Source organism: Canis lupus, chromosome 27 (assembly GCF_011100685.1).
Source record: "Canis lupus familiaris isolate Mischka breed German Shepherd chromosome 27, alternate assembly UU_Cfam_GSD_1.0, whole genome shotgun sequence".
Classification (NCBI taxonomy): Eukaryota; Metazoa; Chordata; class Mammalia; order Carnivora; family Canidae; genus Canis; species Canis lupus.
Genome location: NC_049248.1, coordinates 44098666 through 44115679, shown reverse-complemented (window position 1 = coordinate 44115679; position 17014 = coordinate 44098666). Strand labels below are relative to the sequence as shown.

General features: G+C 57.3%; 1 protein-coding gene across 1 annotated transcript; it reads left to right on the top strand.

Moving 5' to 3' along the window:
- The first annotated feature begins 233 nt into the window (after positions 1-233).
- On the top strand, positions 234-8510 carry KRT71 (keratin 71). The gene is given in 9 exon segments (NM_001197029.1): positions 234-680; positions 2614-2828; positions 3527-3587; positions 4108-4203; positions 4569-4733; positions 4935-5060; positions 6482-6702; positions 7541-7575; positions 8299-8510. Coding segments are annotated over 9 exon segments (1578 nt in total).
- Positions 8511-17014: the final 8504 nt, after the last annotated feature.

Genomic DNA, 17014 nt, shown 5'->3' with positions numbered 1-17014 from the left:
CATGTTGTTTCAGAGGTGGGGAGGGCTTGATCTCTAGCTCAGCATAGAGAAAATGACTTCTTGCTCCCAGGCAAGCCAAACCCATGAATTAAGCTCTTGACTGCCCGTCCACGAGCCCCAATGCCAAGCACATATAAGGAAGGGTGCCTGCCAGTCCTCACTGCAACCTGCAGAGCCCGTGTAGGATTCGGCCTCCGTCCCTCCAGCATCTGAACTCCATCTCCACCACCAGCATGAGCCGCCAATTCACCTGCAAGTCGGGAGCTGCCTCCAAGGGGGGCTTCAGCGGCTGCTCGGCAGTGCTCTCCGGGGGCAGCTCATCCTCCTACCGGGCAGGGGGCAAAGGGCTCAGCGGAGGCTTTGGGAGCCGGAGCCTCTACAGCCTGGGAGGCATCCGGAACATCTCCTTTAACGTGGCCAGCAGCAGCGGGAAGAGCGGAGGTTATGGGTTTGGTCGAGGCCGGGCCAGTGGCTTTGCTGGGAGCATGTTTGGCAGTGTGGCCCTGGGGCCCGTGTGCCCGTCCGTGTGCCCTCCGGGGGGCATCCATCAGGTCACGGTCAACAAGAACCTCCTGGCCCCCCTCAACGTGGAGCTGGACCCCGAGATCCAGAAAGTGAGAGCCCAGGAGCGGGAGCAGATCAAGGCGCTGAACAACAAGTTCGCCTCCTTCATCGACAAGGTGGGACGACCTTCCCTTCTCTTCTTAGAGCCTGAGCTGTTGTGACAGCAAAAGGGATTCAGGTCAGACATGAGGAGGCACGTAACGTGGACGAAGCAGGTGTCTTCTTTCATCGGGGTGATTTGTGTGAGATTCCCTGCAGACTTTCCCCGGAGAAGACGGAAGGAGGCTGTCTCTACTGGCAGGGGCGTGTGGGGGTGGTGGTGGGGTTCCTGGCAGGAGCTCCAAAGGAAAGGCCCCTGCTTCTTACTGGAGGGTCGGCTTGGTGCCATTGCTGAGCCTCGGGTCCTTGCAGCTCACGTGTGGGAAGAGCCGGTGCGAGGGAACCTGACCCAGAGTCTTCCTCCCACCCGTTGGGAGCGGGTCTCATCCACTGGTCATTTGACTGGATGGATCAGGAGCATCCGTTTGCAGTCATTCCCACATGGGCCCCTCGAGAGGCCGACGAGGGCAGTGGGGGGGGGGGTCCCCACAGAGCTCTGACGTCAGACCTGGCTTCCGCACTGTCCCCATCACTTACCGGCAATGTCTTGGCTGAGCCAGCCGCAGAGCCGGCTGTGCGGAGGGTTGTTTATCCTGCCTGCGCCTCTCCTTCCTTATCTCTGTAATGCAGATAATAGCCTACCCCTTGGGGTTTTGTCAGGTTTGGGAAAGAAAATGCATGTGAAGATGTTGGCACGGTGCCTCCCGCATACTGAGTGCTCCCAAGTGCTGGCTGTTGTCACTATCATTTTCATCTTCGGACAAGTGGGGGAAGAGTGTCGAGAAGGGGAGGAACCAGAGGTCTGGAAGAGGCCTCGAGGCATCATCCAGTCCAGATAGGCCTCGGACTTTTGGTAGATGAGAAATTATTACTCCCGTTCTGTGAGTCCGCAGAAGCACTGAGGTACATGCCTTGCCAGGGAAACGGCATCTGGGGGTGGTGGGTGGAGGGATGGAAGGTGAGGCCCAGTCCCAGGGACCGCGGGGCAATGTGGGCACATGACATTCTCAGTGATCCCGATTGTCCAGCGTGCGGGGTCCTGGTTTACTCTGCGCTTAACGCTCAGTCTCAGGGGTATTCGTGAAAGAGTCAGGATTAGTCAAGCCAAACCAATGCTGGAGGATCTGCTGGGGGGCAGGCAGTTTGGGGGCTGATCCCATCTCAACGCTGAATCCCAGCCAGTTTTCTGAGGCCCTGTGCTTATGACAACAGGGAAGACAACCTTATTTAGACAGTGGCTGTGATCACGTGGATTAAGTCATTTTTAAAAAAAATTTGCGCGCCTCCCCCCGACGCAGCACACAAGAGAAGAGTATGTGGATCCACTGCCTCTGGTCGGTCTCCTGGCCCAGGGAGGCGACAGGGGCCCAGGGAGCATTGTCTATCCACGTTGCCCCACGTGCCATGCTTGCTCCACGGAAGATGGTTTTGAGGAGCAGAGTTAGGGCAGAGGGAGGAGGCCACGGGCAATGATGGAGTTGGAGCCTGATGCAGAAATCTAGAATGCCTGGAAAGTCTTGGCCCATTGAGCCTCGCTGAGCTTGATATGCTATAAAATGAAGAGCAGATTCCCTTCTTCAGAATGGTCAGCTTTTCCAAAAATGGACCCAGCCTGACTCCGTCCTGGTAGTTTTTAGGTACAGCCCTTCCCTGGGCTGGGTTGGCCACAATGGGTTCTGAATGACAGGATACATGAGTTCTGGGGACACATATCTGGGTTCAGCTCCGGGCTCCCTCCCACTTATCAAACCGTTGGACCTTGGAAAGAGGCCGAACTTCTCTATGGCTCAGTTTCCCTTCCATTAAATGGGGTTAATGGCCTGCCCGCCTCATGCAGCCGTTGTGAGGGGCAAAGGAGAAAATGCAGGCAGAGCGCTTTGCACGGAGCCTTTGGATGATGGGTGTGACTGCGTCCCGGGGGCTCAACAGTTTCTGCACTTTGGGTCCCAGGTGCGGTTCCTGGAGCAGCAGAACCAGGTGCTGGAGACCAAGTGGGAGCTGCTGCAGCAGCTGGATCTGAACAACTGCAAGAACAACCTGGAGCCCATCCTCGAGGGCTACATCAGCAACCTGCGGAAGCAGCTGGAGACGCTGTCCGGGGACAGGGTGCGGCTGGACTCGGAGCTGAGGAGCGTGCGGGACGTGGTGGAGGACTACAAGAAGAGGTGAGCGGGGAAGGGGTCTCCCCGCAGCCGGGCAACTGCCCCTTTCCCTCTGAGCTCCTTCTGCAGGGGTGGCAGCTACCTCGGCTTGAGGTTTTTGGAGACGAGCGGCAGTGTCCCTTGTCATACCAAACAGGATTATTCCAACAAAACTCTGGAACTTGCTCTCTGCACCTCCAGCCTCTGGTCTGGCACTTAGGACAAATGCTCAGTTAGCTGGACAGTGGTCAAAGGACTACGTCTGGCTGGATGAGGGAAACCTTGGGTAAGCTGCTCATAATCTCCTAGAGCTTCTGGGTTCTCCTTGGTAAAAGGAGGCTTAAATCCGTCCACCTCCCAGAAGGGCTGTGAGGAGTAACTAAGGAAGGCTCATCTGTAAGGCTGTAGTCAAGTTTCCAAGGAGGAGCTTGGTTCTTGCTACCTATGAGATTTCCCATAGAACGTTGGCTCCACATGCTCCTACTTCATTTTCAATAATCACCTTTTTTTTTTTAACCAAACTCAGTCTCCATGTCCCCTGCTCCACAAAGCCTTCCTTGCCTGGTGGCCCCACCAGCCCTGTACCCCGTGGCCCATTAGCATCTGTCCCTCAAACGGGCACACTGCCTCTTGCGTAGAGCCTTCCTTGAGTGAAAGAGGGTCCTCAGCGAGAAGGTTCTAAGTGAGACGTAGTCACCGACCGAGCCCTGGCATTTTGGCAGGTACGAGGAAGAAATCAACAGGAGGACGGCTGCAGAGAATGAGTTTGTGCTGCTCAAGAAGGTGAGGAGGAAGGCAAGGCCTCGAGTCCAGGGCCGCCTGGGACCAGGGGGAGCCGAGCCTACCCGGGGGCTCTGCTCGCGGCGAGAGAGCCAGTTCCAAACTAATGGCGTGAAGGCCGAGGAAAACCGATGGACTTTCCAGAGAGGGAATGAGAAGGCAGAGAGAGTTCGATGGCCTTCCTGAGCGTTTCATGTGGACGGGGTTTGTCCATAGTGAAGAACGGCAGAGGATGACACACAGGGGCTCCCCTGCGGCCACAGGGCCTGACTCAGACGTCAGAGGGACGGCTGGTGGCGGCCTGGCTGGGGCTCCCTTCCTTAGGGGGGTGCCCTATCCCTGCTGAGGGAGTCGATTCTCAGGGCGGGGTGGGGCTGGGCCTTTTGCTCCACACTCTCCTTTCCCATGAGCCTCCCAGAGAGAAAAGGGCAGCTATCTCGGTGTGTAAGGCACCCAGGCTGGGTGGGTGCTTCCTTCTCGGCGGCACGGGCAGTGACTGAGGGACGTCGGGGGCATCTTTCAGGATGTGGACGCGGCTTATGCCAATAAGGTGGAGCTGCAGGCCAAAGTGGACTCCATGGACCAGGAGATCAAATTCTTCAAGTGTCTCTATGAAGCCGTAAGTCTATGTCTACCCCCCGCCCCCAAGGGCAGCCAGTGGGCAAAACTCTGTTCTCGAGGTTGGGAGAGGCTCCCCGCTCTCAGGGCGATCCCCCTGTTAGGCATTCATCTCCCATTTCAGCCCCGAGAGGCTCCCAACCTCCACCCTCTGGGTGGAAAGGAAATGGTCCGGGTCCTGGCTTCACAGTGGTAGGAATCTGTCTGGGGCTGGAGGAAACTCATCTTGCCCGGGGAGCAGCAGCCTTGGTCCAGAGCCTCTAAGTCAACAGCACCCAGATTTGTTTATCTTGCTTGGGGGACGGGTGAAGGGGGGTGTTGGTCTCTGATAGTCAAGTCCTGAGACCAGCCCTGGTCCCCATGTAGGAGATCGCTCAGATCCAGTCCCACATCAGCGATATGTCCGTCATCCTGTCCATGGACAACAACCGGGACCTGAACCTGGACAGCATCATCGACGAGGTCCGCGCCCAGTACGAGGAGATCGCCCTGAAGAGCAAGGCCGAGGCCGAGGCGCTGTACCAGACCAAGGTGAGCTGGGCTGAGGCAGGACCAGAGAGGGCATCCCCAGCAGGCATGAGGGCTAGGTCTGGTCATTCCCAGAACAGAGGCCGTGTCCACTTAAGCATCCAACACGCCCTTCCCCTGGGACATCACCAATCCCGAGACATCATGTGGTCCCATGGCACGCACCTCATGCTCACCCCTGGCTCTGTGCTTTGGGCTCCCCAGTTCCAGGAGCTGCAGCTGGCAGCCGGCCGGCATGGGGATGACCTCAAAAACACCAAGAACGAGATCTCGGAGCTCACCCGGCTCATCCAGAGAATCCGCTCAGAGATTGAGAATGTGAAGAAGCAGGTGAGGGGACCGGTTGCCCATGGCCTGGGGCAGGAGGGCATAATTGGAGGGGAAATGAGTTGGCCAAGGACATCAGCCTCTCAAATCTCTGCCCACAAGAGGAAAGGAGCCAATGAGGTCACTGTCTCAAACCCTTGGAGCAGACATCCCTGGGGCATCTCATCTCCCACTCACCCCAAGGACCTCTGCTTTGAAGCCCCTCCTGTGGGAAGTCTCCTCTCTCAATCCCCAGGATGGGCTAGGACCACTTCCCCCCATTCCCTCTGCCCCTATCACGTGCTTCCTGGAGCCTCTGCTTATCCTGTCCTTGTCCCACTTGGTGATTCCCCGACGCCAGCCTGTCCCTTTTCCCACTGGACTGGAGGAAGGCAGAGAGCTGGCTGCTTTGTTCCCCATTGCTTTCCCAAGGTCTGGTACAGTGCCTGGCACATAGTAGCAGCTTAATAAACGTATGTTGATGAAATGACTGATAAGAGGCCTCAGAGAGGGCCCATTAAAGTACCTTCTGTGCCTATTCATTAAGGCCTTGCTCAGACGCCTCCCGGGACTCTAGGCTGCAGTCTCAGCTTGAGTAGGTGGGGAGACAGGATGTGGTTATAGGATAACCATGGCAGCGCCTCCTATCGCTTTATCACGCTGAAGCATCTCAAAGACTCCATGAGGCAAGCGCTCCCCATCGTTACAGATGAGGACACTGAGGCTCAGACAGGTTCAGTGGGTTGCAAGCTGGTGAGTGTCAGAGCTGTGATGGGAACCCACTCTGACTCCTAGTCCAGTGCTCTCTCCATCTTCCCATGGGCCTTAATACTTAGTGACTCCAGGACGTGGGGTAAGTTGGTCGTCCTCTCTGCACAGGGTGGTGTAAGGACAGCATGAGCGAAGGTATGCAAAAGGTGTGTAAAGAAGGGCTGAGGGTAGTGCCAGGCATACAGTAAGCACTTGGGAAATAATAGTTGGTTCTGGAGACTCTCCTTCCCTGTGCCCCTCATCTCTGGCCCCATGCACCTGCGCAGCCCCTGTCCTTGCACCTGCAACACCATATTCCAAGGAACTCTTCCCAGACTGTAAACAACTCAAGAGCAGAAAGCCATCTACCTCTTATTCGACACCCTTGGTACGTAGGTGGCCAAGTAAATGTCTTTGTAATGAAACGACGAGGTACTGAAGTGGCTAAGGTCACAGGAAGGCAGGGTGACTATTTCTTACCACCACCAATGCCTAAACAGAAGCAAGCGGAGAGACATAGAGCTAGGAACGACTTGCTGGCCCCAGAGGGGGCTCCGGCCTAGAAGAGGGGCAGGAGGTGTGAAGGGAGGAGGTGGGCATCTCTGCCCAGAAGTCCCCAAGCACTAGTGGGATTTGGATGTGGGGGACTCTAACCCCCCCTTCCAGTTTTCCAGCTTCTGTGATTCCCTGTGCAGGCTTCCAACCTGGAGACGGCCATCGCCGATGCCGAGCAGCGGGGTGACAATGCCTTGAAGGACGCCCGAGCCAAGCTGGACGAGCTGGAGGCCGCCCTGCACCAGGCCAAGGAGGAGCTGGCCCGGATGCTGCGCGAGTACCAGGAGCTCCTGAGCCTGAAGCTGGCCCTGGACATGGAGATCGCCACCTACCGCAAGCTGCTGGAGAGCGAGGAGTGCAGGTGGGGGGCTGGAGGGGTGCTCTGCAGGAGAGCCCCAGGGGTTTGAGAAGGACAAAAGGAGAAAGCTTAGCAGGGTCTCCTCCAGAAAAGGGCATCCTTGGGTGATGATGGGAATACATCAACAGTAACTCAGAATACGTCCGGGCGCGAGCGCTCCCTGTATGCCAGGCACTGTGCCTTGGGGATCAGCCCATCTACCCTTGAGTTCCCTGGATATACCTACGCATACTGCCCACCCCATTACTACGTGAGGTCTTCTGTTCCGACTTCCTTACCTGTCCAGGTACAAGGTGAGCTTGTCACAGATGTCCCAGGGCAACCGTTCCAGCTTCCCCAATGTTCTCAGCAGATGAGAACGACTCAGTGCCCGGGCCTGGCCTTGGGAAGCGTTCATGCTGCCCCACGCGTGTGCCTCGTGCCCACGACTGTGACTTGGACTGTTGCCTGGTCACCCCAGGGGCAGCAGCCACAGCTTCTCAAGCTCTGCTTGTGCCAAAGAAGCCCTGGAATTTCCACAGGGGCCCGTTGGGTTCAGAAACCCACATCAGGGATCCCTGGGTGGCGCAGCGGTTTGGTGCCTGCCTTTGGCCCAGGGCGTGATCCTGGAGACCCGGGATCGAATCCCACGTCGGGCTCCCGGTGCATGGAGCCTGCTTCTCCCTCCTCCTGTGTCTCTGCCTCTCTCTCTCTCTCTCAATCTGTGTGACTATCATAAATAAATAAAAATTAAAAAAAAGAAAAGAAACCTACATCAGGCCCCGTGGGGACACTAGCTTTGAGGTGAATAGGTTGTGGGTTGGGTGACTGCTCACTCTCATTTTCTTTCTTTCCCAAACAGGATGTCAGGAGAATTTCCCTCCCCTGTCAGCATCTGTAAGTACTTGTGTGCTTGGACCTAAGACTGTAGAATCTGCGGGTCGGAAAGGGCCTTAGTTGCACCCCGTGTGCGTAGCTGAGCAAACTAAGGAGCAGAGAGCAACAAACTTTGAGGTCACACGGCCAGATAGCAGGGCATGGCCAAGGAGCAGGCGACTCCCAGTCCAGAGCCGCTCCCTCCCCATCCCTGTCTCCCTGCTCCCATGGGTGGCAGCTGGGAAGGCTGTGGCTACTGGGAAGGGGAAACAAAGGATGCATGTGTGGGAGGCTTGAGCACCGCCCCCTCCCCACCTGGCTGCAAGTCTGGGCTGGGGAATTAGAGGCCGGGAAGGAATCCATGAATGGGGACCTTGGAGGTTAAGCTGAGGGTGTTGGATCTCTGGATTTCTCAGCGGGACTGAGAATTAAACCAGAGTCTCCAAAAAATGCTGCTGGCAGACAGCCAGCAAGAAGGGGAGGACAGGTTGGAGGCTGGGAAGTTTACCAAAAAGGCTAAGAGAAGCGAGGCGGTCCCTGGAATGGCAGGTTGGTGCACTGGTTCCTGGACCAACGCGATGGGCTTCTGAGAATTAAGAATAGGCCAGATGGGGCTAAGCTGGGCCGGGCAAGGGCAGGACTGGGGGAAGCGATCTTTGGGATTTACCCCCACCCGGGGAGGGGGCGGAGTGGCCGGACCGTAGAGGATGGCCCCTGAGGATGCCACCCGCTGTCCCTCCGCAGCCATCATCAGCAGCTCCAGCGGCAGCGGCGGCTACGGCTTCAGGCCCAGCTCGGTGAGCGGCGGCTACGTGGCCAGCAGCGGCAGCTGCATCTCCGGCGTGTGCAGTGTCCGCGGCGGGGACGGCCGGGGCAGGGGCAGCGGCAGCGACTACAGGGATACCCTGGGGAAGGGCTCCAGCCAGAGCACCTCCTCCAAGAAGGCCGGCAGGTAGAGACGCTGCCACGCCACCGCCACCGCCACCGCTGCCACGTCCCCAGCTGTCTCCCACGCGCGCTCTCCCGTCCCTGTCAGCCCCTCTCCACCCTGCCCTGCTCCCTACTTCCCCCAGCCTGCGTCTTCCTGAGCCTGGACAGGTGTGGATGGCCCTACCTGGCGAAATTCCTCCTGGCTGAGGTCCCCCCAGCCGGGCCGTGGGCTCAGCTCAGCTCCCGGCCTTCCGCCCTCCGCTCAGCCTCCGGCTCCGTCACCAACTACAGTCTGGCTCCCCGGGTCACAGACCGAGGCCCCGCTCTCACACTGGGGCCTCTGTCCCAGTGACTGCCTAAGCTGGGAGCTGGTTCTGTGTTCAAGAGAAGGAAGGCCGAAGGGCACCAGCCAAGAGAGGCCGGTCCCCACGCCACCCTGGCCCCGTCTCATGGCTCATTCCGAGTAGGACCAAGTACGACTCAGGTCTCTCTTCGCTCTCCTGTATCCAGAAGCAGAGAAGAGGAGGCCCCTCCACATCTCCTTTCTTCTTAGAGGCCCTCCCATTGCATCCTCAATAAACAGCACGATCTGACAGCTTGGTCTCGGAGTGGTCAAGGTGGGGACACATACTCAGTGCGTCACCCAGGCACACACAGACACACACACCGGGTGCGCTGCGCCTTGCCCTGCGGCCCGCTGTAGAGCCGAAGAAGCAGCTCTGAGAGCACGCGTGGCCCGGGGGCTGGGCAGTGTGGACCCTGCAGGGAAATGAAGCATGAGGCGTGGGCCGTCGGAGTTTGGGAGGAGGGAGGAAGGGGAGGTGGGAGAGAAGAAAGGAGGAACACAGGAAGGGTGCGCGTGCAGCACAGTTCGTGGCTTTCAACCAAAGAATTACCTGTGTCTACTGATAGAAATGGTCCTGATGCTGACCGGGACCCTCTGGCCTCCATCTAAGAGCTGGATCTTTCCTGGAGGGAAGCTGGGGGCGTGGTAGGTGGGTGTCTGTGTTTATTCAACCCTTTCCTCACTGCTCAGAGGCCTGGGCCTTTGGGGGGTCACCCAGGAAGGGTAGAGACGATGGGGACCCCACACTCTGAGCCTGCTGGGATGCTAAGATAGGAAATAAGCTCTTGGAGCCTAAGCCTGGACCAGGGTGAAGGGAGTCGGGGGTCAGGGCAGGCTGTGAATTTCAGTGACTGTGTAGACGGCACCGTCCCAGACAGCCATCCGGCCTGGGGTGGGGAGGGCTGCGGGAAGACAGGCAGGTCTCCCAGCGACCAGCACGAGCCAGCAAACCTCAGCCAGGAAGTCCTTGGGGGCCTGAGGATCTTACAAGATGAAAGGTAGAGGGGCTGGAGGAGAGAGGGATGGATGGGCTGGGTTGGTGTGAGCCAACGTCACAGGGCCAGGCTCAAACCCCTGCCACCTAGGAGGTGGCCATCAGCTAGAGCCTCCCATGGCTCTCAACCTGGAAGTCAACACCATCATGTGGGTGGAGGAGGGTGAGCAGTGCAAGACTCAGTCACGGGTTTGCTTCCATCCTGTGTGAGTGTGTGTGTGTTCAGAGCTGGGTAGCGACCAACCAAGAGCAAAAAGAGCCACATCCTACCTGCTGCCTCTGCTACCTTTGCAGCAGTAAGAACTGAGGTGGGATAACGGGAGAGAGACTTTCCAGTTGAGAGACTTTGAAGAGCGCTAGGTTCTCGAGTGGAGGGATGGAGGATGCTTCTTCAGATGCCGCTGGCTCCTCACCCGGATTTGTGGGGGAAGCGAAGAACCCTCCCACCTCCCCTTGTGCCCAGGGCTCTCCGGGGTTCCCTGGGTGGGCCGGGTTGTCCTGGGTTTTGAGTCTGTTTTCTAGAGCAGCAGATCAAGGTGCTGGAGGCTGAGTGGAGCTTCCCATGGGGATATAGTGAGAGCACCACGATCTCGGTAGAGATCCGAGTTACGAGCTTGGCAGGTGCCAGAGTGAGGGGCTCAGCTGGCTGTGGGCTACAGACCAGGCAGGAGCTGATGGATGACGTGGAGGGCTCCCCCGAGAGAGAGCTCCAGGGAAAGAGAATAATGACAATGACTCCCAGGTAGGGTGGACGTGAGGTCACATGAGTCTAGGTGGTCATTTGATCATGGTGGCCAAGAGCAGGGGTTCTTCACGCAAGCTCAAAAATAACCTGGGGACTTAAAAAAAAATACCGATGTCCGAGCCACTTACTCCAAACCAGCTAAGGCGGTCTACTGGGGTGGGGCCCCGGCCTTCACGGGGATCTTTCGAAAGGCAGCAAGGGAATTCTAGTGAGAATGGAATCAGTGGAGAAAGAGGCCCGAACTCCAGTAAAGGTAGCAGGGTCTTGGAACGAGGGAGCGGAGATGGGGCCAGGGCAGGCCGATGGCGGGGTGAGCTCTGAGAGGGACGTGGGCGCGGGGCACTGAGGAAGCTTACACCTAACAGGCTAGACCCGAGTCAGGTGAAACGGCCGTGTGCTGAGGGACTGGGCGGCAGAGCTCTGGGGCACCAAGAGGGCGTGAGGGGTGGGCAAGGGAGCCGGTCGCAGGTGCATGAGAGCATCGTGATGGGCCCGAGTCCCCCTCCGGATCTGTGCCCCGGCGCTGCCTTCCTCCCGTCACAGCTAAGTGGATGGCGGAGAAGCAGAAAGCAAAATCACAGCCTGCACTCAGGAAGCTTCTGGTCCCACGGGCGGGTGGAGCCACCCAGGAAGGACACGGATGGAGGAAAAGGTGGTGCACATGAGTGAAGTCCCCAACCCACCTCATTGGTGCTTTCTGTCGCCTCCCCCAAAGCCGGTGACAGGGTCTGGACCGTCCTCACCTTTGTACTCTCGTGCCTGGCACACCACTTGCCCTGAGCACAAGCTGGTGGACGAATTACCCCTCCCCAGCCCCTCATGGGACTCTGACTCCAGGTCGCCACCATGGCCACTGAAGGACCCCTGGAGGGGCCCCTGCCGCCAGACACAGCACCAGCCCAGCTGGGGGGGCTGCCGGGGTCAAGCTGCTCATAGACGTGGAGGTTGGCCCCCTCAGGACATCTCTGGAGGCCAAGGAGAATAAGAAGGGTTCCTTATGGGGCCTGAGGTGCCCGCCACGGGGCTGAGCCTCCCGGCCTTGATCACGGCTCCTTCTCTCCACCCATGAAGCCTCACCCCCTCGGCCCTTTCCGGGGCCACAGCCCCAGAGCACCAGACCGGGGCCCGGGAGGGATGGGAAACTGTTCATGGAGCGCCTAGTGGGCCCGACTCTCCCTGAGCGGCACATGCCACCTGTGCCACCTCTCTGAGGTGGGTGTTATTATTCCCGAGCCAGAGACCTGCAACAGCCAGGGCCACGGAGCCAGGATTCCATGAGGTCGGTCTCTCCAAAGCCCACGCTCTTTCCCGTCACCGCCCTGCCTGCCGGTGTGGGAACCATGTGCCTCTGCCCACCCAGCTGCTGTGCGTTCCCACCCTCCCCCGATGGCCTGCGGGCTCCCTGCCCGGCGTCTGCTGGAACTTCCATCATATTCCATCATCCGGAGCCTGATGTCTCTGTGTCCCAGGCACTGGCACGCTTGCCATGTAACCCTGGTCTCCCCACTGTAGGCTGCCCGCAGAGGCTGTGGCCCCATTGTCACCTGCCCGTCCTAGAGGCTGGTCCCCTCAATGGTGGGGAGTGTCCAAGCAGCACATGGATCAAGCCCCCCTTGAGGACCTGGTATCCTGTGCCACAGGTGGCAGAGGAAGTGGGTGGTGTTGGCCCCGGAGAGGGAGCAGGAGGGAGCCTCGGGGTTGGGGGGTGTGTGGACCCCGTGTGCGGGGAGGGGCACCTCTGGGGGTAATGGGGCTGACACAGCCTGCGGTGGGCAGTGTACCCTGAAGGGCTGGCTGGGCTCTGGGGGCAGGAGGATCAGGATGCAACCCTAGACCAGCAAGAAGAATCTGGAGAAGCACAAAGGAGGTGGCCCCGGTCGTGCGAGTGGGTCTTGGGGGTACGGTCCTTTCTCCAGACAATGGTCCGGTAGCCGGTCCAGCGGCCGAGGGCAGCCAGCCCCTCTGCAAGCACCGCGGGCAGAGGCACCTTCGCTTTGCTCGGGCGCAGGTGTCGAGTCTCACGCCTCGGCCTCTGACGAGTCCTGCGTCGCGTCCGACCGCCCCCCCTGCAGCCACCCCGGGCCTCGGCTCCCCGTCACGCGATGGGGATGGTTTCCTGTCTGGCCCCCTTGCGGGCCAGAGACTCTCGGTCCTGCCGCCGCGCCTGCTGGCCCGGGTGTCCAACGTCCCCGGTCAGCTGTGGGCTTATCCCAGCACGGCTCCGGGGAGTCTAGATTTCTACCCCCCTCGGCCCTGGCTCTTTCTCGCACTCTCCACGCTGCGAGGGATGCCGTCACCATCGCCGTCTCTCACCGGTGCCAGTGGAGGAGGGAGAAAGAGCCCCTCAAGGACGAAGACGGAGCCATAAACAGGTGATTCAGGAGCACAGATGACCCAAGGATTAGCTCCATTTATAAGAAATAGAAAACATTCGTTTCCTAGGAACTAGCTCCCCTCACAAGGTCCTGATTTTATTTTTTAATAGCTCCCCGATTGTCTTGGAATCTCTTCAAATCAGGAGAGAGGGGTCTCCAGGCTGCCATAGAAAACCCTCAAAAGAAGGAAAAGGTGGACGAACCATGGCTTTTAGGACAGGTGGGACAAGGAGGGGATAAGACAAGGGTGGGTGGTGGGAAGATCTCTGCTTGATTTTCTGCCCTAAGCAGACAAGTGGGGAAGCAGGGAAATGGGCCCCGTGCAGACCGAGGCAGATTTGAAAATGAGGGTTCATGGGGGGACCTCGCTCCCCAAAGCCAGGAAGCCCAGAGTCCTCCCTCTGCACATGCTCGGCTGGCGGGCCAGCCCAGGCCCATCGCTCTCTCCGAGACCCCTCTCCCCACAGGCAGGGGTAACCGAGGGCGTCTTCCCAACTCGGTGGGAGGCAGGCTGGGCACTGCCCTTCGAGTATCCTTCGTACTTTCTCGGCAGCAAAGTGCCACTGAGTGAAAGAAAGGCCCGGCCATGGGGATCCCTGGGGGGCTCAGTGGTGTAGCACCTGCCGTTGGCCCAGGGCGCAATCCTGGAGACCAGGATCCAGTCCCACGTCGGGTTCCCTGCATGGAGCCTGCTTCTCCCTCTGCCTGTGTCTCTGCCTCTCTCTGTGTGTCTCTTATGAATAAATAAATAAAATCTTTAAAAAAAAAATAAAAAAGAAAGAAAGAAAGGCCTGGCCTGAAAGAGGCGGACCGTGAGGGAGCTCTGAGCAAGTCCCGGACCTGCAGGCCCGTAGAGCGGGGTGCAGAGAGCCCACGATCAGTTAGGATTTCCAATCAGATATAGGGCTGCCGGCCTTGGATGTTGCCAAAACCAGACATTCATGAAAAAACAAAAACAAACAAAAAAAAAAACACCAACAATTACCACCCACTGCTGTTACCGTCTCATAAAGGAAAAGGATAACTTAACAGTAGGAAGGACACCTCTCAGAATTCAGTTCAATCCTTTAGATTAAATGAAGTTAGCCCCGTGTAAACCGTGTCGCGCGCCCTTTTCTCCCCCCTATTAGCTCGGGACTAGGAAAACTGCTTCAAGCTGCAACCTCTTTGTTCTCTCTGTGTGTCCTCATCTAAACAACGAGAACAAAGTCACTCTGGCAACTTGGCAACATTTAGAAAATCATCAGGACGACAATGAAGGGGAAGCCTGTAGAAACCCAGCGCGAGCGATGCAGTGAGGCCAGGCGCCAGGCTGCAGAGGCGAGGCCTCATGGGGCTATGGGGCCGGAGCTCTGGTCCCCAGATCCGCGCCCCCTCAGCCCTGTGCCCCACGGGTGAGTTCACTACCCTCTCTCTGTCGGTTTCCCCTTCTGCGAAAAGAGAAGAATTCGCTCCTGGCACTCCTGGGGTTGCCCCGGAAACTACCAGCCCTACAGTCGATGTCAGCTGCTATTACTATTCACTATTAGTGTTCTCACCCTATACTGAGACAGTTGTAACTACCTAGGAAACCAGGGGGACGTTTCAGGCTCCCCTGGGACTCGGCTCCAGTTCGGTCTGCCCATCTCCCCCGTCTTTGCCTCCTACCCCAGACTCTTGTATTTGAGCCCGTGTTTCTGAACCCTGCCTTCGGGGGGCCCCTTCCTTCGGGGCCTAAGCTATTCAGAAGCAGGCCCAGTGTCTCCTCGCCATGGTGGGGCTGTTCTTGGAACCGAGTGCCCGGAACCTCCTCCTGAAGCCATGCCTTAGCCCTGACACGTACGCTTGCTCTTGGTGGCTTGCCCTCAACAGGATTGCGGGTGTCACCCCCAAGAGCCCATGGCCTTTCGTAGTCTCTGCAGATGTGTCCCTTTCCTCCCGGGCTCCTTGGCAGGACAGAGCCTGGGAGGAGCAACGGAGTCTTGTGCAGTGTCCAGGCAGAACTGCCACAAGCTGAACCCGCTCTTCTTGGTGATGGTGGCACAAGAAACCCGCTGAGCCGGTACCCGGCGCTCCACCACCGCCCAACCCCTGCCTCACGTCCCTCTCTGCTGCTCAGCCACCCCCCACCTCACTCCAGACCCAACTTTGATGGCGGTGGGGATGGCCACCTGACACCCCCGTGGACCATGGGCGCCAGCAGGCACTTGCCCAGGATGACTTCCTGCCTGGAGAGTCCCAGAGCAAGAGCGGGCAGGCCAGGCTCCCGGTCCGTGTCCAGCCCGGCAATAGCATCTCTGCGGCACCGCGACTCACCATCCAGGGAGGCCACCAGGACCGTGGAGAGGAGAATAGACTGGAGAAAGGCCCCGAGTGGAGCGAAGGGGGTGGGGCCTCTAGGCCACATCTCTGAGGCCTGCAGATTTGGAAATGAAGCATGGGAGGGACCTCTGGCACTCGGTGGAGGCGGGCCTGCGGAGCGGGCAGGGGGCAGTAGGAAGATTGGAGACAGCCGTGCGCTGATACCAGCTTTGTCCGCTCTCTGAAAGAAATGTGCCTACATAGACATGCCTACACACGCATATAGGTACCTACGTTCGTACATAGGGGTTTTGCTTTTTAGATTTCATTTTATTTTATTTATTTATTTTTAAGTAATCACTACACCCACCGTGGAGCCCGAACTCACAATCCCAAGATCAAGTGGCATGCTCTACCGACTGAGCCAGTGAGCTACCCCCGTACATAGGTTTTTCATGTTTCGTTTTTTAAAAAGATTTATTTATTTATTTATTTATTTATTTATTTATTTATTCATTCATGAGAGACACAGAGAGAGGCAGAGACACAGGCAGAGGGAGAAGCAGGCTCCCCACCTGATGTGGGACCCGATCCCAGGACCCCGGGATCACGCCCTGAGCTGAAGGCAGACACTCAACCACTGAGCCACCCAGGTGTCCCTATTACTTTTGTCTTTAATTTAATGTATCTAATTGTAAGTTTAGATAATTTAATTCGAATTGTGGCTATGTATAATAAGCAGCTCCCCAAATTCTTGAAAATGTAACAGTTGGCTGTGGTCAGCCAGCTGAACTTGCCCCAGCACAACCCTGGTCAGAGATAAGAATAAAGGGAGGCTGCAAATGGGACAATGGGTTTTTGGAAGGAATGAAAATGGGATTTTTCTTCGTTGAACTAAACGGGCATTTATTGAGTGTGATGGTTAATTTTATGTGTCAGCCTGACTGGGCTATAGGATGCCAGACGTTTGGTCAAACATTATTCTAGGTGTGTCTGGGAGGGCGTTTCTCGATGACATTAACATTTGAATCTGTAGACTGAGTAAATCTGATGGTCCTCCCTGCTGTGGGTGGGCCTCCTCCCATCGACTGAGTACCCGAATAGAACAAAAATGCTGAGTTAGAAGAGACTTTGCTGGTTTGTCTATTTGAGCTGGGGCATTGGTGTTGTCCCTCAGTCTAGAATTTGCACATCAGCTCTCCTGGTTCTCAGACCTTTGAACCCGCACTGAAACTACACCACTAGCCCACCTGGGTCTCCAGCTTGCTAAGTACAGATCTTGGAACTTCTCAGCTTCCCTAATCATGTGAGCCAGTTCCTTATAATGAATATCTGTATCTATCCATCTCTCTCTCTCTCTCTCTCTCTTGCTTTTTCTAGCTATCTCTATCTAGTTATCTCTTTATCTCTCTCTATCTCTTTCTCTCTGTATCTCCCCATCCATCCAATCATCCATCCATCCATCCATCCAACCATCCATCCATCCATCCAACCATCCATCCATCCATCCAACCATCCATCCAACCATCCATCCATCCATCCAACCATCCATCCATCCATCCATCCAACATCCATCCAACCAACATCCATCCAACCATCCATCCATCCATCCATCCAACCATCCATCCATCCAACCATCCATCCATCCATCCATCCATCCATCCAACCATCCTCCATCCATCCATCCATCCATCCATCCATCCATCCATCCAACCATCCATCCATCCATCCAACCATCCATCCATCCATCCATCCATCCACCCATGCATCTACCTATCTCCTGTTACTTC